The sequence below is a fragment of the Exophiala spinifera genome, assembly GCF_000836115.1.
Source record: "Exophiala spinifera strain CBS 89968 unplaced genomic scaffold supercont1.7, whole genome shotgun sequence".
In the NCBI taxonomy this organism is placed as follows: Eukaryota; Fungi; Ascomycota; class Eurotiomycetes; order Chaetothyriales; family Herpotrichiellaceae; genus Exophiala; species Exophiala spinifera.
Window position 1 is genome coordinate 1,692,372 of NW_015622519.1, and position 22,431 is coordinate 1,714,802.

General features: G+C 52.5%; 9 protein-coding genes across 9 annotated transcripts; 4 read left to right on the forward strand and 5 right to left on the reverse strand.

Annotated features, from left to right (window-relative positions):
• Window positions 1-274: 274 nt before the first annotated feature.
• PV08_09607 (mevalonate kinase) lies at window positions 275-1,723 on the reverse strand (the record flags this gene model as incomplete). Its single annotated transcript, XM_016383923.1, has 1 exon — window positions 275-1,723. The coding sequence occupies one exon, from the start codon at window positions 1,721-1,723 to the stop codon at window positions 275-277; it is 1,449 nt and encodes a 482-aa protein (XP_016232546.1).
• A 1,118-nt stretch (window positions 1,724-2,841) lies between these two features.
• PV08_09608 (uncharacterized protein) lies at window positions 2,842-4,110 on the forward strand (the record flags this gene model as incomplete). The annotated part of the gene is made up of 1 exon (XM_016383924.1): window positions 2,842-4,110. One exon carries the CDS (start codon window positions 2,842-2,844, stop codon window positions 4,108-4,110), a length of 1,269 nt encoding a protein of 422 aa, XP_016232547.1.
• A 651-nt stretch (window positions 4,111-4,761) lies between these two features.
• Window positions 4,762-5,496, reverse strand: PV08_09609 (uncharacterized protein; the record flags this gene model as incomplete). The annotated part of the gene is made up of 1 exon (XM_016383925.1): window positions 4,762-5,496. One exon carries the CDS (start codon window positions 5,494-5,496, stop codon window positions 4,762-4,764), a length of 735 nt encoding a protein of 244 aa, XP_016232548.1.
• A 912-nt stretch (window positions 5,497-6,408) lies between these two features.
• PV08_09610 (uncharacterized protein) lies at window positions 6,409-9,170 on the reverse strand (the record flags this gene model as incomplete). The annotated part of the gene is made up of 4 exons (XM_016383926.1): window positions 6,409-7,562; window positions 7,613-8,955; window positions 9,019-9,045; window positions 9,103-9,170. The coding sequence occupies 4 exons, from the start codon at window positions 9,168-9,170 to the stop codon at window positions 6,409-6,411; spliced, it is 2,592 nt and encodes an 863-aa protein (XP_016232549.1).
• A 974-nt stretch (window positions 9,171-10,144) lies between these two features.
• On the forward strand, window positions 10,145-10,885 carry PV08_09611 (uncharacterized protein; the record flags this gene model as incomplete). Its single annotated transcript, XM_016383927.1, has 1 exon — window positions 10,145-10,885. The coding sequence occupies one exon, from the start codon at window positions 10,145-10,147 to the stop codon at window positions 10,883-10,885; it is 741 nt and encodes a 246-aa protein (XP_016232550.1).
• A 1,270-nt stretch (window positions 10,886-12,155) lies between these two features.
• PV08_09612 (uncharacterized protein) lies at window positions 12,156-13,058 on the forward strand (the record flags this gene model as incomplete). The annotated part of the gene is made up of 1 exon (XM_016383928.1): window positions 12,156-13,058. The coding sequence occupies one exon, from the start codon at window positions 12,156-12,158 to the stop codon at window positions 13,056-13,058; it is 903 nt and encodes a 300-aa protein (XP_016232551.1).
• Window positions 13,059-14,878: 1,820 nt separating this feature from the next.
• On the reverse strand, window positions 14,879-16,518 carry PV08_09613 (uncharacterized protein; the record flags this gene model as incomplete). Its single annotated transcript, XM_016383929.1, has 2 exons — window positions 14,879-15,958; window positions 16,018-16,518. The coding sequence occupies 2 exons, from the start codon at window positions 16,516-16,518 to the stop codon at window positions 14,879-14,881; spliced, it is 1,581 nt and encodes a 526-aa protein (XP_016232552.1).
• A 1,514-nt stretch (window positions 16,519-18,032) lies between these two features.
• PV08_09614 (uncharacterized protein) lies at window positions 18,033-19,112 on the reverse strand (the record flags this gene model as incomplete). The annotated part of the gene is made up of 1 exon (XM_016383930.1): window positions 18,033-19,112. The coding sequence occupies one exon, from the start codon at window positions 19,110-19,112 to the stop codon at window positions 18,033-18,035; it is 1,080 nt and encodes a 359-aa protein (XP_016232553.1).
• Window positions 19,113-20,205: 1,093 nt separating this feature from the next.
• PV08_09615 (phosphoribosylaminoimidazolecarboxamide formyltransferase/IMP cyclohydrolase) lies at window positions 20,206-22,167 on the forward strand (the record flags this gene model as incomplete). Its single annotated transcript, XM_016383931.1, has 3 exons — window positions 20,206-20,411; window positions 20,466-21,960; window positions 22,012-22,167. 3 exons carry the CDS (start codon window positions 20,206-20,208, stop codon window positions 22,165-22,167), a joined length of 1,857 nt encoding a protein of 618 aa, XP_016232554.1.
• Window positions 22,168-22,431: the final 264 nt, after the last annotated feature.

Here is a 22,431-nt window from a genome sequence, read left to right on the forward strand (position 1 = left end):
ACTCTGTGTGGTGACGGTATGGTATGTGAAGAACAATAGGAACGACTGATCCGCCTCAGGCGAGATGTTCGTGGTGCACGTGACGGCGGATTATGAGGCCCAATGTTCCTACAAGCACGGAGAACGGGGTAGCATATACAAGTTGTAAACTATCAAGACATCAAGCTTTTGACTGCTTGCCTTCAGAATTATAACGGATCCATTTCCATCATTACATCAATGCATGCCAGAGCGCCGCCGCTGATAAGACAACCATGAAAGTACCACATTACTGTCAATGCCAAAACTTCCATTCGGGCCTCCGCTCGAGACCACCCACTCCAACCAACTTCTCAATACCCTCTTCTCCTTGAGCATTGAGAAACTTCACTTGGTCGATTTCATCACCTCCCTCTTCTTCTGACCCATTGTGGAGAACGGCAGGATAGAGAATACCCACGCCACTCCCGCCAAGAGTAGTCGTGTACTCTTCGAATCCAGCCTTTTCAAACCTTTCTTTCAAATCGCGGAGAGATTCTTCACTGACGCCTCGTTTAAGCAGGGTTATGGCGCAACCGCCTCCTCCAGCACCGGTGAGTTTGGTCCAACCAATATCGGCATAGTCGACCAATTCACGGATGTGTTCAAGCTTGGGATGAGACACGCCCAGCGAGACGAGCAGTCCATGATTTATTCTGAACAGATCGCCAAGGTGCTCGATGTTCTGTTCTGATCTCGGGTCGAAGTCATCAGACGTGATAAGAGAATGTGCCGACATTGTGACTTCATCGATGCTGTCCAATGTGGCCTCGGTCACGGCGGGATATTTCTTCTTCATCATGGCCACCTTTGCCACCTCGGTGGACGTTGAACGAGGTTGTTTTGTGTTGACGAGTAATAGAGGCAATTCTGGAAAGTCTTTCACTGGTGTGGCGGTGGGGGGCTTTGAGTAGTCAACCCGTCTGAAAAGGACAGCCCTTCCCCTGGTCGCGACCGTATTGTCCACTCCACTGGGATTCCCATGAATACAGAGCTCTCCGACAAACGCCCACTTGTTTATTCTTTCCAACTGTAAATCAACTTCTTCTTCTGGTTGATCTTGATGAGGCCCTGACAGTACATGTATCTGCTTCAGAAGGGCCGCACTGATACAAACACAGATGCTGGCACTGGATCCTAGTCCTGCTCCAATGGGCAACGTCGACCGGAGAGTGTATATACAAGCAGGAGCTGTAGGATTACTCAGACATAGAAATAGGTATAGAAAGGCCGAAGCAGCTGCCTGGTGACGTTTTCTCTTTTCCGAGTTGACATGGGGGGACACCTCATCGATGTGTGGCTGCATCGCTTCCACCAGCTCAGGATCAAGAGTGGTGACCATGTCGTAGTATCGAGGTTTGCGAGCGGAGCTGGATAGTATATGCCACGGCAGATCTTCGATATTCCAAGTGTGGTCCAACCCAATATCTGGAAAAACGAGAGTAATTGTGCGTTGTGATTTGGACAGTGTCGTGACTAGGAGATAGGATCGGAGGGACACAGCTGCAGCCATTGCGGCCTTGCCGTGGACTACAGCATGTTCGCCAAACACGATGACCTTGCCAGGAGCAGAGGTCATGAAAGCTGGCGCCATAGGTGAGGAGGGCTTGCGGGAGGATCGGGAGGAGGGTGAGTCTTTGGAGTGGCCATTGATGCCATTGACGCGAGTGGTTCCGTTCATGGTGATGTCGACCCGCTGAACCATGACGTGAGGAAAAGAACGAAGGGAAGGGAATCGAAACGCGAAAGGCTCGAGGCTATCCTTGAGGACAGTGAGCGCCGACGCGAAGGAAGATCTGGGGAGGGAAGGGAGACAATCAAGCGGGCGACATCGACAAAAAGTTCCTGCGGACGCAATGCTCGTGGTTGTAGAGGCGATGGGTGGAGGACCAGGGCGCAGCCAGGCGTATTGTTGGAGGACAGGCTAACTAAGTTAGTGTGGCCAGCAGAGGCCCAACCAGTGAAGACGGCAAACGAGTTAAGCTTATCGCTAGGCATGCAGGAACAGGAATAGCCCTCGTCTCTCCACTGTTCCGGGTGGCTTCATTTCGTCGTTCGCACCACAGCAGCCAACGAAACTGTGAGGATTGGCGATTACGAGCCATCTGTTCACGTAATTCAGCATTCGCCTGCAGAGCCATCGCGCATCAAGTTGGCCCAATTCATTACCACATGCCTCAACTTGTAGGCCTCCAGCCATGTGTGGAATCACGAAACTCGGCATACAAGAATCAACCCAGAAGATCCAGCAAATCCGTCCGTAACCCAACACTTGCTCCTGGCCAGACGGAAAAGGGTACGTTAGACACGATGCCTCCCAGACACATCAGTGCTTCCCTACAGAACAGCAGGTGCAAACATCAGGCGAGGCTTCACCAGCAGAACCTACACAGCGTTTTATTAACGGTCTCCGGATACACACCGTGAAAAGCGCCGTCTGACATACTTGTCCCTCCCGGGTTGAAGCGGGACCGTCGGCTACATGACCCTGTTCACAACGGTTATAACGGCAATATCATCTAGATGTTCGCCTTCCAGCTAACTACCGTTAAACACAGCAGCATCCATTGCTAGTAACGTATGTTGAGTGATTACTCTGTGCTGGAAGGACCCTCGGTAATATGAAATGGGCTCAACCGGTATGCGACTTCGCTTCCAAAATATACTCACCTCTTCAAGGTAAGATCCAAGGCGGAGCCTCTCCAGTAAATCCGGTTCCTTTATATTGTTGACATACGTTTGCTTCCTCTCCCTTCTCTTCTGCTTCATTACAAGACTTCAGTTCCCATTTTCCCCCAGAGTCACCTTACGCTCCCTGCCAATATGTCCTTTCTCACATCCACAACCCGACGAGCGAGCCGGCTGGCATCGTCACGCCTAATAGTATCCCGCTCTGCCTCAAGCCGTGCATCTTTCCAGTGGGATGACCCTCTCGCGTCACACACCCTTCTTACCGAGGAAGAACTCAGCATTCAAGAGACCGCCCACGCCTATTGCCAGGATCGTCTTCTTCCACGCGTCCTAGACGCTTACCGCACAGAAAACTACGATCGATCTATTCTCCAGGAAATGGGATCTCTAGGCCTGTTAGGCCCGACCATAAAGACCCACGGCTGCCCAGGCGTGAGCTCCGTCGCGTCTGGACTGATTACGCGCGAAGTCGAACGCATCGACTCGGGCTATCGGAGCGGCATGTCTGTACAATCGTCCCTCGTCATGGGTCCAATCGACCAGTTTGGATCCCCAGCACAAAAGGATCGCTGGCTCGAGAAACTCGGCAAGGGCGATTTGGTAGGCTGCTTTGGCCTGACCGAACCGAATCACGGCTCGGATCCAGGATCCATGGAGACCACCGCACGACCTCACCCCACAAAGAAAGGCTACTACAGTCTCTCCGGGTCGAAGACGTGGATCACCAACTCTCCCATCGCCGACCTCTTACTCGTGTGGGCGAAACTCGACGGTCAAATCAAAGGGTTTGTAATTGAGCGCGACGCCTGTCCTCCCGGCACCCTCGAGACCCCAGCCCTCAAGAACAAGACCGGTCTTCGCGCCAGCATAACGGGAATGATCCAACTCGACAACTGTCCCGTGCCGGAGGAGAACATGCTCGACGTGACTGGCCTCAAGGGCCCGTTCTCATGCCTAAACTCGGCCCGCTTCGGGATCGCCTTTGGCGTGGTCGGCGCTCTCGAAGACTGCATCGAGCGTACCCGAACGTACGCGCTGGAGCGCAAACAGTTCAACAACAACCCGTTGGCCAAGTACCAACTGATCCAGAAGAAGCTGGCCGACGCTTCGACGGACGCGGCGTACGGCCTACTCGCCGCGATCCAAGTTGGAAGGGTGAAGGACAGCCAGGCCGGCTTGGCTCCGGAGATGATCAGTATGATCAAGAGGCAAAACTGCGATCGCGCACTGCACCACTCGCGGACACTCCAGGAGGTCTTTGGAGGGAACGCCGTGAGCGACGAGTATCACATCGGCCGGCACGTGGCGAACCTTTTTGTCACGCAGACCTACGAGGGTCAAAGTGACATCCACGCTTTGATTCTAGGAAGGGCCATTACAGGGCTGCAAGCCTTCTTCTAGGAACATATACAGAGTGATGTGGTTTCGGTTTAGATATCCTTTTTTGTGGAGCTTGTTGTGTAAAAAGCTATATCAATTGTATCTTGCATGCTGGCATATTGGCCTTGAGGCTGTTGGGTCTAGGGAAATGGGCCTATAAAAACCGGCCAGGAGCATAAGTTATCCATAGATTAAGACGGTATGCAAGTAAGTATGCTTATGAGCATTTTCGGGCGTCCATTTGGACATCGCAGCTAGAGGAAGCGAGACTTTAGAAAGTCTCTCTCTTGTTTCTCTCTACATACCTCGGATTTTCTCCGCTGAACGACGTACCATTACGAGGTTTGTTGAATTGTTGAGATGGAGGATTGATCTCGCTGGCGCTGAACAGTGAACGCAAGCCACCCATTCTCCTTCTCAACGGGTGTTTCAAGTCGAGCACGGCTTGCAATTCTCCTCTTTTCTAGGATCTTTGATATCTTTGACAGGGTCGAAGGATGTCCGGCATATCCAATCCAATCCAACCAGCCGGGGAAATTAAGAAATCGATGCAAGCTGCCCCGAACGGGTCTACTACTACAAGGCAAGGCAAACCAGGCCAACCAGGTCCAAATTCTTTGTTGGGATTTTGACGACAAGGAACCAGCAACAGGTCGATCAATATAATTTAGTTTAGTTGACCCTGCCGGGCCTCTCCGAGACACCGGTCTTCCCGACCCCATTCACCCTTCCATACAGCCACTTGAGTATCATTGTGTTGGCGGCCATGATGAGCGCGCTGGCGGTGAACAAGCCCACGCGCTGGGTCTGTTCGAGCATTTCGAACAGCGGATACGGGTAGAACCCGTTGTAGCTGTAACACCACTCGATCCAGAACCAGTAGGCGAAGGCGATGGCGACACTCAGCGCGACGGCGGGGGCGGCGGTGACGGTCCAGGGCGGGCTGAGCAGCAGGATGTCGAGGAGCAGCAGGACGGTTGGGGCGAGGTGGAAGCCCAGGTCCGTGGCGACGGGCAGCTCGAGGTCCTCGGGCACGACGAGCCGCGGGTCGACGGCCCTCAGGCCCCAGTACAGCACGCTGATCAGGACCTCCATGGGCGCCGAGCACATGGACAACACGTTCTTGGCGGCGAACAGGCGCCGCGAGAGCGTCGTGTCGGCCGCGATGCCCAGAGCGAACGTCGCCGTCGCCAGCGTCAGCCCTATGATGGTCAGGTACTGAAAGTGCCATCCGTACGCCTGGTTGATGTGGTTCGGGTTTTCGACGAGGTACTTGTAGCTGGACGCGAAGCTGGCGAGGCCGACCAGGTGCACGATCGCCGAGAATCCGCGCGACGGCGAATGGATGCGCTGGAGCGGGTGCCGCTGGATGAGTTTGTCCATGGCCTGCGTAGCGGTGGATGACATGTTGCTTGCTTTGATGGTGGCTCGTCAGATCGGGGTCTGCGTGCGTGTGGAAAAATTGCCTAGGTACAGATCGTGCGGTGGTGATGTGATGGTGATTACGGGTATCGTAGAAAGCGTGATCGACTGAACCGAGTGGCTGGCTGAGGTGTCAAAACGCCTTTGGTATGATCTGTGGCAAGGTAGAAGATCTCGATGTTGTTTCTGTAGTACTCCACGAATAAACAGGGGGGATGCAATAAGCACAGACTATAACATCTGAAAGAAAGAAAGAAAGAAAGAAAAGGGGAATGGCTCGAATACGAGTACTGTAGTTGTGGACAGCACAGTGATGCAAAGTCTAGATACCTAGATCCAGGTATGGAGAAGGAGGTACTCCGTACGGAGGTAGGTAAATATATAAAGATGGACCGGACTAAAACTTGTTGTTGCAAGCGCTGACTGCTGACGTACTGTAGCTTAGGTAGCGCCAAATTATATTGATTGCTCTTGTCTCGTATCTCAACGACAATCGTGTATGGGTACAGTGCTTTGATAGGTAGAGATCTTCGGCTTCGCTACTCCGTACCTAGATAGGACCTGGAAGTCTCCATAAGTCTTGTCGGATACAAGGCGCCACTAACAAGCAACGCTACGTACTGTACTGTGCGAATCTCGGAGGAGCGACGTCCAGGTACAACTAAGAGAAGGGGAGCCAGCGCAATATTAATGATCGCCGAGAAAGAAGTGTCAAGACTGGCGAGATCGAATTTTCGCGTCACAAGGTATGCAAGTAGAAGTGTATATAGCCCAAGATACCCCAGCACCAACGCTCATCAAATGCAAAGACGCAAACATCAAATATGCCTTCATACTCATAACGTCAACATGGCCGTCCTCTTGTCTGTTAAATACACGCCGGTAAGCCGCATGCCATCAACCGAAGAAGCCTTCTGTCACTAAATTCTCCCAACTGACTCCAGTCCGCCAAACTTCTTCCATGATCTTGCGAGCGTGACTGACCTGACACATCCCAAGACCTTCTGAAGCCTTGATCCTGCTCAGGATCTCTGCACGGTCGAGTTGGTCTTCAGCCTCGACGCCAGCCGTGAACATGGGAAACAAGAGACAGGCTTCGGCACTCCCTTCTCGTCGAATGCTTTGCAGAACCTTCACAATTTCGTGAACTGCGTTCTGCACTGCCTGATCGCTACGGGGCAGATTGTGAATTCTTCGTAGCAAGTGCACAAGCCCTGCCCAATGAAACGCCGAATTGGTCGCAAAAGCTTCCTCCTGGTCCTTCTCTGACATCTCTGCATAAGCTGAGTTGCGTCGAGAGCCACACAGGTGGGCCTTTGTCATTTGAGGGCTATGGTGGCATTGGATGGATTCGTGGTTCCGAGCACGTTCAAGATCCTGTCGCAATTTCTCGGCTTTTTTTAGGATATCGGGTGCCGGCCTCCATGCTTCGTTGATCTGCCCAGTCTCTGGATCGATCCTGCCCGACTCACATTGTCTTGCCAGGACAGCCACTTGGGCCAGGATCGAGACGCATCTGGTGGTGAAGCCTAGCAGACAGTCAATAGTATAGTCGTCTTCATCGTCTCCATCATCGTCGGTCAGTGACAACTCCTTTGCCGAAGTGCTATCTTCATGTGAGCTGGACCAGTAATTGCCTGCAAACAGAGGCTCTCCGTTACGTCTGCCAGACAGGGAACCCAACACATCCAGATATGCTAACCATCGAGTCAAAAAGTACATGACTGGATCCTTCCTCGAGATCGAATTTGGGCCCCCTCGGGCACGTATAATGCTTCTGGCAACACTCAAGTGATTCTGCCAGGGGATGGACACCCCAAAACTCGAGGGGGAAATGATCTCCAAAGAAGACAGCATGATTGCGGTGGCCAGATTGGCGTTGGACACAGCCGTGTTCGAAACGTTGTCCAAAGTCTGTCGTAGGAAGGGAAATACATCTCGAACCCAATGAGCAATACGATTAGCAGGCTCAGGATGGTTTAAAAGCCTCGCTCTATGACATGCAGAGTATGCTAGTAACAAGTGAAGAAGATTCGTGTTCTCCACGGCCACTATAAACCATAAGTAGTTGAAGCGTGCTCACGTTCCGTTTGCGACTTACTCTTTGGAAGAATTGTCTTGAAAGGGTTTTCGGGACAATCATGTGGCACCAAAATTCTAGCCGTGTGGTTGAGAAAATGATGAAAATAGAGCAAGTTCATGGGGTTTTCCGAGAGTGTTCGAGGTAGTGGTTCCAATTTTCGAGGGATCTTGATGGGAACTGGGGAAGCGTAATAGCCGCCTTTGGCAAACACTGTCTCCCGACTCACAAGTCCGAACCCGAATTCTGGTACCCCAAGGTCGGCGTCGTGTAACCACGAGTCGAAATCACTATGTTCTGAAGGTGAATTGCCAGAGATGGCCATGGTGTCGTTGTTCCTAGGGATATCAAGGTCAGGATTTCCACGATCCATTCCATAGGTTTCGGTCTGCGTGTATGAGACCATTCGCTGGTGAAGGGAGCCGCGCCGTGGAATCTGATCATCGGCCACCACAGTCTGTTCGATAGGGTTCGATGTCTTTGAGTCTTCCGTGTCAGGGTCTTCAGACAGCAAAGAGCTCACTGAGATACGTCGGTCATCACCATCCGTGGCTTGTGATGCCGAGGTTGCTGGAGTCAACGGATTGTTGAGGTAAGAGGGGATGAAAGTAGGCGTGTTCGGATTGAACTGAACTCGGAGTAATTCCTCGGTCTCATGAGGGCCATAGGACGTGGCCCGTTGAAAGTTTTGCGCCGGTCTACCAAAATTGTCCGTCCGAGGGCTCAATTTTATTCTTTTGGAAGGGTGATAGGGCGAATTGACAGATTCCTGATAGTTGATTGGATTGGACGTTGGCATGGGCGGAGGCATTGGCGCAGGGTTCCCACCGAAGTGATACATTCCCCCATTGAGACTCGGGCTGCCAAATCCTGATTCCGATGGCGAGGGATATGCTGGAAGTGACATTGTATGTCGTAGAGGGGGTACAGGTACGCTTTCGGGCCCCACGGGATGGGTTGCGCCTTCAGTCCACCGAGGTGTCCTCAAGATAGGTGGAGGAGGTAGTCTGGAAGCATTGGGATCGGCGGCTGGCATTGGAACAGAATTCGAGAAGCGAGGGACCGATGTCATTGAGGGGTTTGGCGAATGATGTTCAACGAGGTAGTTTGGAGGTAGTTGCGATTGCATGTCAGAAACGCGAGAGGTCATGTCCGAGTCGAGGGCTTGACTGGTGATACTATTGGAGTAGCCATGTAATATGGTTGTCGGCGGCGTTGTTTGATTCTGGCTGAAGGTCATGATTTGCGCACCCGGCTTTCCATCATCTTTCTTCTTGCTTCGCCCATCCCAGTTCAGTCGGATACTGTAGTCGCATGCTTCGCCTTGCCTTTGGCAGTTGGCACAAGCGGGCTTCTCTTCTCCGCTGTAGCCAGTCAGTATCATACATGGGTATGCGCCGAACAATAGCCACGAGGGACACTCATACCATTTGACCTTTCTCGATTTGCAAGGCCTGTTTCCGGGTTATGTATAAGCAGACCTATCTCAAGATTCTGGCCGAGTCACCTACCAGCAACCATTCCTCGAGCGCTTCTTCACCTCTCTCCCATCCAGATCGGCTTTCTTCGGCCGCGGCATGGCGAACAGATCTGTCACCGGGATCGCAAGGGTTCTACATCAACATAGGATTTTTGAAGGTGGTAAGTCTTCGAGGCTCGGGAGGATTCGCAACGGCATCTTCTGTACACGAGAATACGGGCTGAGATAAGACCAAGCGAAATCGGGATCGAGTTCAAGAGTCGCAAAGGCGGACGACAGGCACAACATGCATTCGAGACGGCCTGGACTGATATGCCGCAGCAAAAGTCATGGTCTTCGACGACAGTCTGCAGAGACTGGAAAACGACGAGAGAGATCAGGTCGGGAATGGCGGACGAGTGTTGTATTCGGCGCAGGCTCACTAGGCTGGCAAGCCGCTTCCAGTCTTACAGACAAGGGCCGGGAGTATGATGGCTCCCTAGGTAGTTAGGCCTCTCAGTAGGCTGTTAGGGGTGGCCGCCGGCCAATAGAGATGCCCATAGCTGCCCGAAGGACCCTACAGGACGGCGCCCGCATCAAGCACACATGGCACAAGGAGTCGCCGAAAGCCTGTCAATAGCTTCCGGTCTAGTGAGCCTAAGTTACTAGTATGTAGGTAAAGTTGCGAGTACGAGACTTCTACACAGTGCCAACTGCCGCTTCACCACCAGGGCACGGGCCTCACCATCTCAATCTTCCAGAATCTGTGATGGCCTGCTCGCTTACGTGCACAGCTCAGTATTGTCAGCGCATCTGGAGGTAGCCAGTATTATCACTATCACCTCCCCTTGTGGCTGCTCTCGCAACCACGAGTACATACTTGTACGTGCTTGGCGGGGAATTGTGGTGTGAAGTTATTGTGGCTGCGTCTTCCTCGCAGATCCATCCCCGATTGGAAGCTTTAACTGCGATCGCAGCTTGACGAAAAAAGCACCACCACGACCAACACCACCACTACTGTCATCACCACCAAGTCCTCAGCGACTCAGGTGTATTTTTGCTCACCTTTTCAAACATCTGTCATCATCGTTACGATGGCTGCCAGGTCTACTAGGATTGGCCTGCAACTTACACAATCTCAACCGACCCTACTCAAGTCACACCATGTGTCGACACGGTCACAGCGAGCCTTGTCCTCAGCAGCCCTCATAGCACGACCTCACCGACCATCATCCTCCAAGCTCGCAACACTCGCGGTCTCTCCCTCGTCTTCGACAAGCACACCGGCCTCCTTTTTCACACCCTCGCTGTGCCGCACACGCCAGGCATCGACTTCCACCGACTCTCCGCGACCGTCCTCTGACTTCCTCGACTGGAATGCCTTCTTCCGACTCCGCCAATCTCGACGCCGTTATGCCCTGACCTCCTCCATAATCACGTCGGTGGTGTCTACGGGTGGTGCGATCGCCGCATTTTCGGAACTACCAGACCTGGCTGACCAGATTACAAAACTGGTGCCAACAGATCCCTTTATCAGCATGGGACTTGCAACGTTTGGCGCAACCTTTCTTGGGTGGCTCATTGGCCCGGCGTTTGGCAATTCACTATGGAAACTGCTTCATCGGAGCCGTCTCCCAGAGTTCACGATAAAAGAACGAGCGTTCTTCGAAAGGATAAAAAAGCACCGGGTCAATCCTAGCGGCGCGAGCACCAACAATCCTGTTCCGGACTTCTATGGTGAAAAGATATCAAGCGTGGCTGGATATCGCAATTGGCTGAAGGACCAGAGAGCGTTCAACCGGAAAAGAGGTGGAAACTACGCATCGACGGTCTGAGGCTCGAGCACTTCCACTCTTTGGTTACAGTCATTCCATAACTCTCAGTTGAAAGTCGACGTGTCAGGATGCGTTGGTTGCTAAAAGAGAATGACCTTGCTGTGTAATACCATATTACTTTCGCTGTACAACACAACTCCACACACTGGTGCAACGAGGATCAAGCAGATGATACCCTTCAGTTCTGTTCTATGGCCGTATTTGTTTCGCGGAGTTGTGGGCATGTAATTCACCCACTTAGTCGACGTTGCTCTCATGTGCCGCAAGCCGGATGGCTATAGACCTCGCCATCTGTCCTGTCTTTCTCGGGACATGCAGGAGATGTAGCTATTTCGTCTCCCTAGATCTGTCTGCTAACGTGAGACTGCACTCCAACGGCGTGGTCTGGTCATGTCCTGCGTAGGGCTGTCTCGGTGGACCGAGGTCTTGATGCCATCAACCGTCATGCTTCACTACGGTCGAGCGTTCCACCGGCATGATGTCGGATTTGCCTATGGGGGCCTTTTGGATACTATTTTCCGAGTCCACACGGCCATTGGAGACTCGCCGTGTAAGAGTCTGGTATTTGCCCTGAAGTGGCGCCGGCGAACTCTCGGGGAATGGGTGAGTCAGCATCACGGTGGGCAGCGATTGGAAGGAGATTTACGGAAGATCTACGACTAGAAAATACCTGCAAATGAAAGACATCGTTTGTGTAATCCTTCAACCGGACAAAATGCCGGATTCCATCCATGAGTGTTTCATTGCTTCCTTCATGCGCCATTTTGAAGTCAGTGCTTCATGTCTTCAGCGAAACAAACCCCGTTCTGGCGCATACGATGATCCGGGACTAACTAGGACTCGAGTCATGCTATATAACTGCCCGCATCAGCCACAGAGGAATGAATGGAGGTCTCAGAGAGGTAAGAGAACAACATCCTTTACATCATCCCATTATTCGCCCTGCGTCAGTCCACCATTTTCCCGGAGACATCTGCCTTAAGTTTATGTCACTCGGTTGAGCGACTCTCTCGTATTGGCGATATATACTCGATACTTTGTCGCTTTCCACGACACTCCCTTCATCGGATCAGCGTATCCGGCTATATTGAGCCTTGGACTACCTCACATGACAGACGATCTCAGTCTTGGAAACCGATCTTATTGAGTTTTCCAAGACCGATCTGCTGGTATTCTGGGCAGCACAGATTGCATTACCAAGTGTTGAACAGGGACGGCCCTTGACAGGATCTGAACAACAAGGATAAGGATATCACCGTTCTCACTCGACATGTCCAAGATCTCCATCTTGGGCTTCTTGCCCGCCGCCGAAGACACCTCTATTGCCTCGTCGCCTATCCACTGGTCCATCCTCGTCTCTCCCCTCAGCGAAGATGCATCACAACCCGCAGCACACCTCAAACAGAAACCACGCCTTCTCCGACTGCACTCGGTTCCCAAGCCACCACCAAGCGACACCATCCTATTCGACATGCACAACCACCAACTCCGTCAACAGCCCTATCCCGTGCCGGTCGAGTCATCCTCAAACGGTGAGGGTTCCGACGAAGTTTCCACGACGGAAACGTCCATTACGTCCTCTAACCGGGACCAACCCCTCCAACCAGTCATCCGAGTCTACCTGGCTCGCCACCAGTGGGTGCCATGCAAGCTTGTCCCCAGACTTTCATCCGTCCTCTACCAAACACCCACCTATGGCCCTGAGGACGACTGGCTCCGCGCCGCTCTTGAGAATATGATCAGCTCTCGCATTCTGGGCAGCGACACTCCGACACACGTCTACAGCGCGCCCTCAATTCTCGACTTCATCCACGAGTGTTTGGCCACCAACGGCGCGGCGGTCTCTACAGGGACAGAACGTAACCCTGACTCTGATTCTTCTCGCAACATGATCGACTCCGACTACACTCAGCACCTCGCCCGGCTCGCGCAAGCCAAAGCAATGTTCAACCACTCCGCCACGCCGCCGCGGACATCCTCCATAACCAGGTCCGCAAGCTCCTTGCGCGATGCAAAGTCTGCGACGGCCGACACGGCGGGTAAATCCAAAAAACGATTTTTGGGTTTCTGGCTCACCCACGGAAGCGGCGGCGAGCATCACCACCAGCGCCGATGTGCGTACAACCCGCATCCATGGCAGAGGCAGGACGATCCATACGGTGGACTGATGTGAGCGCAATTAAAGAAAAGCTCGACCCGCGCTGATTTCACGTGTACAAATACTAAGTGATGCATTTTTTGCCTTCCTTTTTTTCTTTCAACGGGACCGGCCACTCCCAACGACATCAGTCATATTGTCCCATGAAGTGGAGAAGACAGGATGATCATTACGGCAGGTTGATGTGAACACTTTAAAGGCTCCAAACCAATACTGGTTGGTATCCGGTTGTTCTGTTGGGGGTTTTTGTCTTTTTCTTTTTGTGTGATGTCCTGTGCGACGTCCCTATATCTTTCGGCATAAGTTGTTGGATAAAAACAGCGACATGGGCCAAGCAGGAGGGAGGTTTAAAGCTGGGCTACATTATAATACCTCCGGGCACCAAAATCTGCCAATCCTTTCGTCTCTTATCGTCACTTGAAATTTGACATGGACAAACAAGTAGTTTAAAAACTTACAACAGGGTCGTGCTATGTCCCTACCTAGGTAGATATAATCTTGTCGTCGGCAAGGAAGTAATTCAGATTCACTCTGAACCATATTGGAAAATATGGAAAGAAAAAAAATAAAATTTTTGATCAAACATATTGAACAGGCTAATGAGCGCAAGAGAGTACAAACTGAGTGCGCGGTCACTCCCCTCAGTCTGACAAGGCCTGAGCATCCCCGGCGGAGTGAGTGAGTGAGTGGGGTGAGTCTTGGGACTGGGGCCATCGTTATTAGGAATTTATGAAACGGCGAGGAACACTAACTTAACTAGTTAATTAGGAATTCCAGGTGTCTACTTACCTGCCCAACCTCCCCTATCACAGCTGCAGGGCGCCCCTAAGGGAACTGGCCTTTTTGAAAACAATCCCCCCCTCTTGGCCCTGGAGCTTTTTGCGTGGCACAGTAAGGCGCCGTGGTGGTTCAGGACAGGACACTGTAACCAAGGAAGTTAAGTGCTGAGCGGTGAGCGGTGTGGTGCGGCGGAGTAAACTCTCTCTGTACGTACATGGCAGACTACTCCCGTCCAGCAGCAACGTAATCATGATCATGGTCATGAGCATGTCGTTGGGACACTTACCTACGTACTTACTATCCTCGAATGCTGTTGTGTCCTCGGGGGTTAGTTGCACATCGATAAAGGGCTTCAACTTTGGCGAGCTACAAAGGTCCGATGACTTGGACGAGGTTTCATCGAGAGAATTAAATTCCAACCATGCTATGTGCACATAGATACATACAGTCATGGCTCTAACTAGCCTCAGTTCCTCACTTCGATTCGGTAGGGTAGATAGTGACACAATTGCCAACGCTAGTTCCTGGTGCTGTCGCCGCTCCTGATGCCACTGCTAATTGCAATCTTCTTTCTGCACCTAATGCTTCTTTCGGTAGAAAGGTATAGTTGATGTTTCTTGCGTGATTCGGCGTGTTGGTGTTGACGTGGGTGTCGACGTTGATGTTTATGTTGATGTGAGATAGTTAGGTATAGATATCGATATGAACCGGGGGAAAAAAGGAAAAAGAGAGTAAAGAAAAGAGGAAGAAAAAAAGCCGGCTTTCGCGAGGCATACCGGCGGCCCTGGATCAGATAAACTGGTCAACGATATCCGCCGGCGAGGGACACCACGTCCAAGTCCAAGTCCGGATGAATCCCTGTTCCTTGTCATAGGTAACTCTTGGATGGAGTACTCGGGCTTGCACTTTGGTTCCGTCTCCCACGCCCGCGCCCCCTCTTCCCTGCAAGGCTGGCTCCGTACTCCAAAGAAAAAGAAAAGCCCCAAATCCCCGTCCTATATTCGGACATCCTACAAGTAGGCTTGTCCCCTCACTGACAAATAGCAGCAGAAGGATCAATAAGCTTGGCCGGGTGGAGACTGTCCTCCATGTTGCTGTTGCTGGGACGGCGGGACATAAGCCCCAGGAATAGGTACGGCGTCGTACGTCTGTTCTCCCGGCGCGGCGCCGACGTGCTCGTGCACTCGTTCCTCCGGTGGCGGCGACATGGGAGGCTGCGGGGGTGGTGACGACGTCAGGGCTTGTCTTTGGAAAGTCTCGGTCGAGGACAACTTGGGCGTGGCGCTGTGTACGCGGATAGGGGGCGCCTGCAGTCTGAACGGCGACGTTGTCGTGTTCGACTGCGGTGACACATTTGCAAACTGCACCGGGGACAGCGAACGTCCCTGGCCGTCTATACTTCGCGGAGAGTTGAGAGTCGCCGGAGCATGGTACTGTGAGGGGAAGCCCGGAGTTCTCGGGGTCTGAATGCTGGCGAAGCCTGGTGTGTTTGGTGCCGACTGCGTACGCAGCTGAGCGAGGTACAAGTCGGTGCGGGCCCGGTCGCGAGCGTCCATGGACTTCCTGAGCCTGTTCTTCGACCAGAATCGGTAGAAGACGATGCCGTAGATGGCGATGACGATGACCTCGACCACGACCTCGATGATGCAGCAGATGAGCGACCAGTCTTGCAACCGGCAGACAAGCGCGTAGTGGACGTCGTCCTGGAACAGATCTCGACGTTTGTTATCTTTGCAGCTCCAGCCCCAGAGGTCGGTGCCGCCGCCGTTGGCCTTGCTTCCATGCAGGATGCCTGCGCCTACCACCCACATGACGATGCTGAACAGAAACCAACCCACCGCGAACATGGTATAGTAGACAGCGACCTTCTCCGCTCGCCGGTGGCCCCCGCGGCAGTACGCCAATATGACAATGATCGAGAACAAGAGAGATACGCAGGCGATGCTGAGGACGACAATCTGCGGCCAGATCTGCTGCTTGGGTGCCCATGCCGTCAAGTTGTTCCGTGGGGGGATGGACTTGGTGGCGTGGAAAATGGTCAGTACGGTACTGAGCATCGCGAGGACGATCAGTGAGCAGGAGAAGTTGACGCCTCGAAGGACCATTTTTGCCATGCGAACACGGGTTTTGACTTTCTGTGCAGATGGTTAGTCCAGGTTCTGTCAAGGTGTTTACAATCATGCGTGCGACATACCAGATCTTTGGCCTGTTGTTCATCGGTCTTCATTTCTTCCTTCTCGAGCAGTTGCTCTTCGCGGAATGTAGGGCTCAGCGGATTCAAGAGTCTGTTCGACGTACCAGGCGTCTTCAAGGCAGACTTGAGAGGCGCCCCTGCAGCGCCATTGGGGTCACTTCGAACGGTGACAAATTGCTCGACGGGCTGATTGTCTGAGATGTAGCCGAAGCCAACATCTGAAGGCTTGCTGGTTTCCATCTTGGGGTCTGCGAAAGGCGAAAGGTATTCACCAGGCCCAGAGGCTGGCGAGAAGACGGACGTCGCTTCTGCAAAGCGAGGCTTTCGAGCCTGGTTCCTAGTCGACCTCGTAGATGATGCAGTCGAGTTCGTTCGGAGGGATCGAGTCGTCGCCTTGACTTCAGACTTTTCGTCCAAGTCTTCGATGGCAGCGGGTCGAAAAGATTTAGTGTTGGCCGTAATATCGATGGGCGATACTGGTTCGAAGTGGGATGGTGACATCGCTCTCGTTTAAGGCTTTCCTCGTTGCGGTGAATGGTAGTACAAGGGTATCCCGATATACGGACTTGGCTGGGGAAGTAGCGGCAAATGCTGACGTGAGACGGTCGACACGTAGCTCGAGATATATGCGAAGTCGACCACCGTGGAGGTATATACTTTTTGTCGTCTTTTGCTATGTCGTCGAGGACCAGCTCGGGATGACTTGTATAGACAGTGATGAGAAGGGAGTAGATGGGTGAATGGGACGCAGGCCGAGTAATAGGTAACCTCCCAGGCAGGGTGTGCTGACCAGAGGCGCTTGGGGAAATGTGACTGAGCTATTGGCCGCTCGTAAATGGTCGAGACCACGGTTGAGTGTAATTCGCCCGAGCGATGGTGGTTTGGTGCTCTGACTCTGTGGTCTGCCACGGAGTAAAACAAGTTTGGTGCCAATAGGCGCTTTGCGGTCGGTGTATCGGTCGAGGCTCTGCGCAATCAGGCATTCAACACCACTGCAGGGCCGTACCGGTCTCGAGGCCTAGAGGCTGTGCACAGGAGAGATTATCAAGGAAGCAACGAAAAACCGCTCTGCGAAGCCTGCGCGAGCTGTGAGAAAGATATCGAGGCACGGGCTGAGGGGCAGAGATGGAGAGGAGGAAGAGAAGGTGGAAGAGAGGTCGATGTCTGTAGAGGAGAAGCCATGGTAGTAATGCCATTCTGTCTTTGGTATACTGAAGGCCACACCCTCCCACACTCTGCCGAGATGGGGAATCGATGGGCGCTTGAGCTGTCGAGCTGCATGATTAACGGGCGGTTGGTAGAGGATGAAGCAGAGCGAAGATGCATGAGGATTGGAAGTGCCGCGGGTGATGAAGTGGGTGCGAGGCGAATGATTGGATGAGGCTTGCTATCGAAGCGCCCGAGGACAACGAATCAATATTGACGGGCCCGGCATCGCTACAGGGCTCGCCTCGCTCTCGCTGTGCTCACTGGACGTCTCTCGTGATGGCTTGCTGCTAGTTTTCCGCCGTCTGCACCGGATGCGCAAGTCAGATGCACGCGTACAAGAGAAGGGTCTCGGCTGATCAGCAACCATATTGCAATGCCAGTCGCGTCGTCGCCGGGCGGCAACTCGCTCTCCGGAGCCACTTTAGGCACGCCGTTGGCTATCACACACAATCCTACCCCGGTCTGCGTGCCTGGGCATCTCCCGGTTGGTGATCTCTATTTTTGGCCACTTTCACTTGTTTGTAGCGATCAAGTCCTTGGTATGCGTACAATGAAGTGTTATGTTCTATTTTGGATTCATGAGGTATCTGTGGTGTGAGCAATGGCTACACCTGAGTTGAGCGTAGCTCTCTCTCTCTCTCTCCCCCTGTGTGTGTCCAGCCTTTGTATTCTGCAGGACTCTAAGTACATTCCGCCAGCGTCCTGATTGTTGCTACTGAACCATATCAATGATTGATTACCTGATCTCCGGAGGGATGTCCAATTCCTGACCGCCACTGAAGACAATGCTTGGTGTCAACTGAGACCTACCATACCGGTAACTCATACGGGTTGCTGCTGCAAGTTGCGACGGGAAGCTGAGCTTGAGCATATCCATCCAGACCAGTCGTTTTGACCACTTTCTTGAGCGGCAGATTGGCACTTGTGGTTTTATCATTCAGCGGCAGCTTGATTGTCAAGATCTTCTTGGCCTTTTGTTTCTCTTCTGCTCGCCGTTTGTCTTCACGGATCTTCATCTTTCTACCCTTTGGCGTCATCATTTTGCTCTCCAGCTCTCTCGCTACCGTGGCACATTTCATCTGGTGGAATCTATCATGCTCCAGAGATATGTCCACGCGTTCGAGGCCGTTACCAGCGAGATGGAGAAGAGGATGAGCCCACTTTTCGGTAATGGTAAGTGAGCATGGCCAGTCATAGATGGTCAAGTCGAGCTTGAGCCTTCGCAGTCCTTCCATCTCGGCCTTGATACGTCCCAAGGTCGCCGCCCACCGTGCATCATGGCGGAGTTTCCACTCTCGGTCTGCCATCAATGCGGGCTCACTGTATCCTTTATGGGTCACTTCCAGTCTTTCGATGTTTGCGACGAGTGTATTCTTAACTCGATTGAGGAGTTTGTTGATGATGACGAAGCTGTCAAAGGAGAAGGTAGTTCTCGAGTAGATGATTGGAGCGAGCTCTTCATACATCTGCCGACATGTGAGAAGCATTACTACTGGCGCAGCTTCTCCTTGAAACCTTCCAGATAACCGATGGCGGGGACATTTCACCTGTTTAGCAGTCCGATTTTGTGCTTTGAGAAGGTTGTACTCCTTCTGAGGATGGTTTGATGTGACCGAAACTTGAGTATCGGGGACGACAAGGTCATAGATCCTGTTCCTGATCTCGCCGGGAAGTTTGAAGAATGGAAAAGGCTTGATGGGCTTGACAGCTGGCGTTGGTTGCGTGCTAGTTTGAGCCTGAGGCGTTGCATTGGTTGCTGATTGTTGTCGGCGAGACGGGACATACTGTCGAATAGGGTTTATGGTCTGGGGATGCTGAGGCTTGACGCTTGCTGGCTGTTTAGGTCTAGGCTGGACTGGCCTGCGAGTTTTTCTGGGAGACGTCATGATGTTGTCGAGAGAAGAATCTTGTATGACGTTGAAGTGGTCGATGGCAAACCTAACGAATACGTCTTGGGAGGAACAGCTCTGCGGAGGAGCAGAGATAGACAGATCAAGTGCAGAGGCTCGACGGTGTGGTTGATAGAAAACCCATGTCTGGACCAGGCAGACATGAGTCACGTGTGGAGGCTATTCAGAGTTTTATTCTAACCGCGACAATAGAGCAAGAGAGACTTGATGAATGTGAAGGTCACGCAAGGAAGAGAGATGAATATGAAGGGTGGAAAAGAAAAATCAAGTCGTTGTGAAGCCAAAGCAACAGGTAACTTGAACCGCAAGTGAAGCTAGGCGCGGTCCGACTCCAACCAAAACACAAGGTGTGTAGTGTCACCCACAAAGGTCAGCATCCGTGAGAGTCAGTGCATCGGTAGTGAGCGAAGGATAAGCCTAAGATGGTGGGTGTATCTGGGCAGTCTGTAACACCGCTCCATCGTTACTATCTACTTGTTGTATCTCTGTCACTCTCACAAACGGGGAGCCACAGCCTACAAAACCAATTCATCCGCTCCACGACTCGATTCCCGGAAGTGTGCTTTGTACAGCTCCAAGCAGGGGAGCATGGCTGCCTCAGACGACAGCGCCAATATCTGGCTCTGCAGAACCCGAATTTACCCAGAGCATCTGGAGAACCACGGATAACCCCAATGCACTTTATTTACGTGCCCTGCATCGTACCTTGCACTGGCCGACGAGGCTGAAACCAGAGAGTCCGCGGCCTCATGTCCCGCACTAGCCCCGATATAGCATAGTCTCGCTTCGGACAAACTGCCGCCCAGCAGATCGCTAAGTGGGAATTTTTCAGCGTTGCCTCCCCCACCATGAGCATCACGTAGATGGGAATTGAAGAAATTTCGAGATCTCAACGTAACACTCTGGGGTACGACATCCTAGTACTTTGTACAATCCCCGAACACCTGCTATCTTTGTGTGGAGGCACCGTGAGCACTTTGCCATCAATCCATCCGTCTTTCCTTACCGCGACAAGCTTCCTTTGCCAGGTGCCGGCTCCTTGTGTGTTCCAATCCCGTTAGCCACAAAGATGGCCTCTCAGAAAATTGGTATGCCATACTTGCCAGCCTCTAGCATGTCTGTCCAGCAAGCCAGACTAACGGCCTTAGCTATCTTATCTGTCTATGACAAAACAGGTCTCCTTGACCTGGCAAAAGGCCTCATCAAGAACGATGTTCGCCTTTTGGCTTCCGGCGGCACAGCCAAGTTGATTCGAGAAGCAGGGTTCCCTGTCGAGTAAGGCCTCTACTAATGCTACTGTTCTGGTTCAGATCACTGATGACTGTACAGGGACGTATCTGCGATCACCAATGCACCTGAGATGCTTTCAGGTCGAGTCAAGACCCTTCACCCTGCTGTCCATGCAGGTATCTTGGCTCGAGACCTTGCTTCCGACGAAAAGGACCTCGCAGACCAAAACATTAACAAGGTCGACTTCGTCGTCTGCAATCTCTATCCATTCAAGGACACTGTTACTAAAATCAACGTCACCATCCCCGAGGCGGTCGAGGAGATCGACATCGGGGGCGTGACCCTAATCAGAGCTGCAGCCAAGAACCACACCCGAGTGACGATACTCAGCGATCCGGCAGACTACCCCAACTTCTTGCAAGAACTCGACACGGGAGACATCACGACAGAAACCCGTCAGCAGTATGCCCTCAAGGCTTTTGAGCACACGGCCGATTACGATACCGCTATCTCCGACTTTTTCCGCAAGCAGTACGCTTCTAATGGCGTTCAACAGTTGTCGCTTCGCTATGGTGCCAACCCCCACCAGAAACCTGCGGCTGCGTTCGTACGCAACGGACATCTGCCTTTCAAAGTGTTAGGGGGATCTCCCGGCTACATCAACCTTCTAGACTGCCTGAATGCCTGGCCCCTTGTGAAAGAGCTCAAACAGGCCCTGGGCTTCCCCGCAGCTGCGAGTTTCAAACATGTGTCTCCAGCCGGAGCTGCTATCGGTGTCCCTCTCAATGAGAAGGAACGCAGAGTCTACATGGTAGACGACATCGAGGGTATCGAGTCTTCAGGACTCGCCCAAGCATATGCTCGTGCCCGAGGTGCAGACCGAATGTCTAGCTTTGGCGATGTCATAGCTCTTTCCGATAAGTGTGATGTCCCGACGGCGAAGATCATTTCTCGAGAAGTTTCCGACGGCGTGATCGCGCCGGAGTATGAGCCTGCTGCCCTAGAAATCCTCAAGAAGAAGAAGGGGGGCAAGTATCTCGTCCTTCAGATGGACGACACCTATGAGCCTCCGGCTCAGGAAATACGGACTGTGTATGGCGTCCAGCTTACACAGGGACGCAATGACGTCAAAATCTCCCCTAACGAGACATTTAGATCTGTCATCCGCCCGAAGAATGGCCCCAAACTATCAGACTCTGCCCTCCGAGATCTCACAGTTGCCACCATTGCTGTCAAATACACACAATCAAACTCGGTTTGCTATGCTTTAAATGGTCAAGTCATTGGGCTTGGTGCTGGCCAGCAGAGTCGAATTCACTGTACGCGATTGGCCGGAGACAAGGCAGATAATTGGTGGATGCGCTTCCATGAGCGGACTTTGTCGATACAGTGGGCCAAAGGCGTGAAACGGCCAGAGAAGTCCAACGCGATCGACATGCTGTGTTCAGGTCAAGTTCCACCGCAGAGTGAATTCGAGACGAAAGACTACGAGCGCAACTTCGCAGAAGGAGCTGTGCCTAAGCCATTCACTCCAGAAGAGCGAAGACAATGGCTCGACAAGCTGGGCGAAGTCGCCGTCTCCAGCGACGCCTTTGTAAGCTCGCTATACTCCCGTTGCATCTGGTTCAATGCTAACAAGCGATAGTTCCCTTTCGTAGACAACGTCTACAGAGCAGCGAGATCTGGTGTCAAATATGTTGCGGCACCTCTCGGAAGCCAAAATGATTCTGCAGTGTTAGATACGGCAGACAACCTGGGCATTAGCTTTATCGAGCAGTCGACACGGTTATTCCATCACTGAGCATGTGGCATTTAGACGCTGCCTTGATCCGGATGGTGGGCGTTCTGGGTAGTGCACCTTTATCGTCAGAACAAACATAGCATCGATAGCGCTTTCAACAAGATGAGCCCGTTTAGCTATCAACTCAGCTTCCAGTCTCCCAGTCGAAGCTTCAGGTCGGGAGGATTCGCTCAACATCGTGTCACGTGAAGCGTAGGATATAACCGACAGAGTTTTTTGTCGGCTAAGACCGACAAAATCCAATGCTGTCCCTTGACGCCGCAA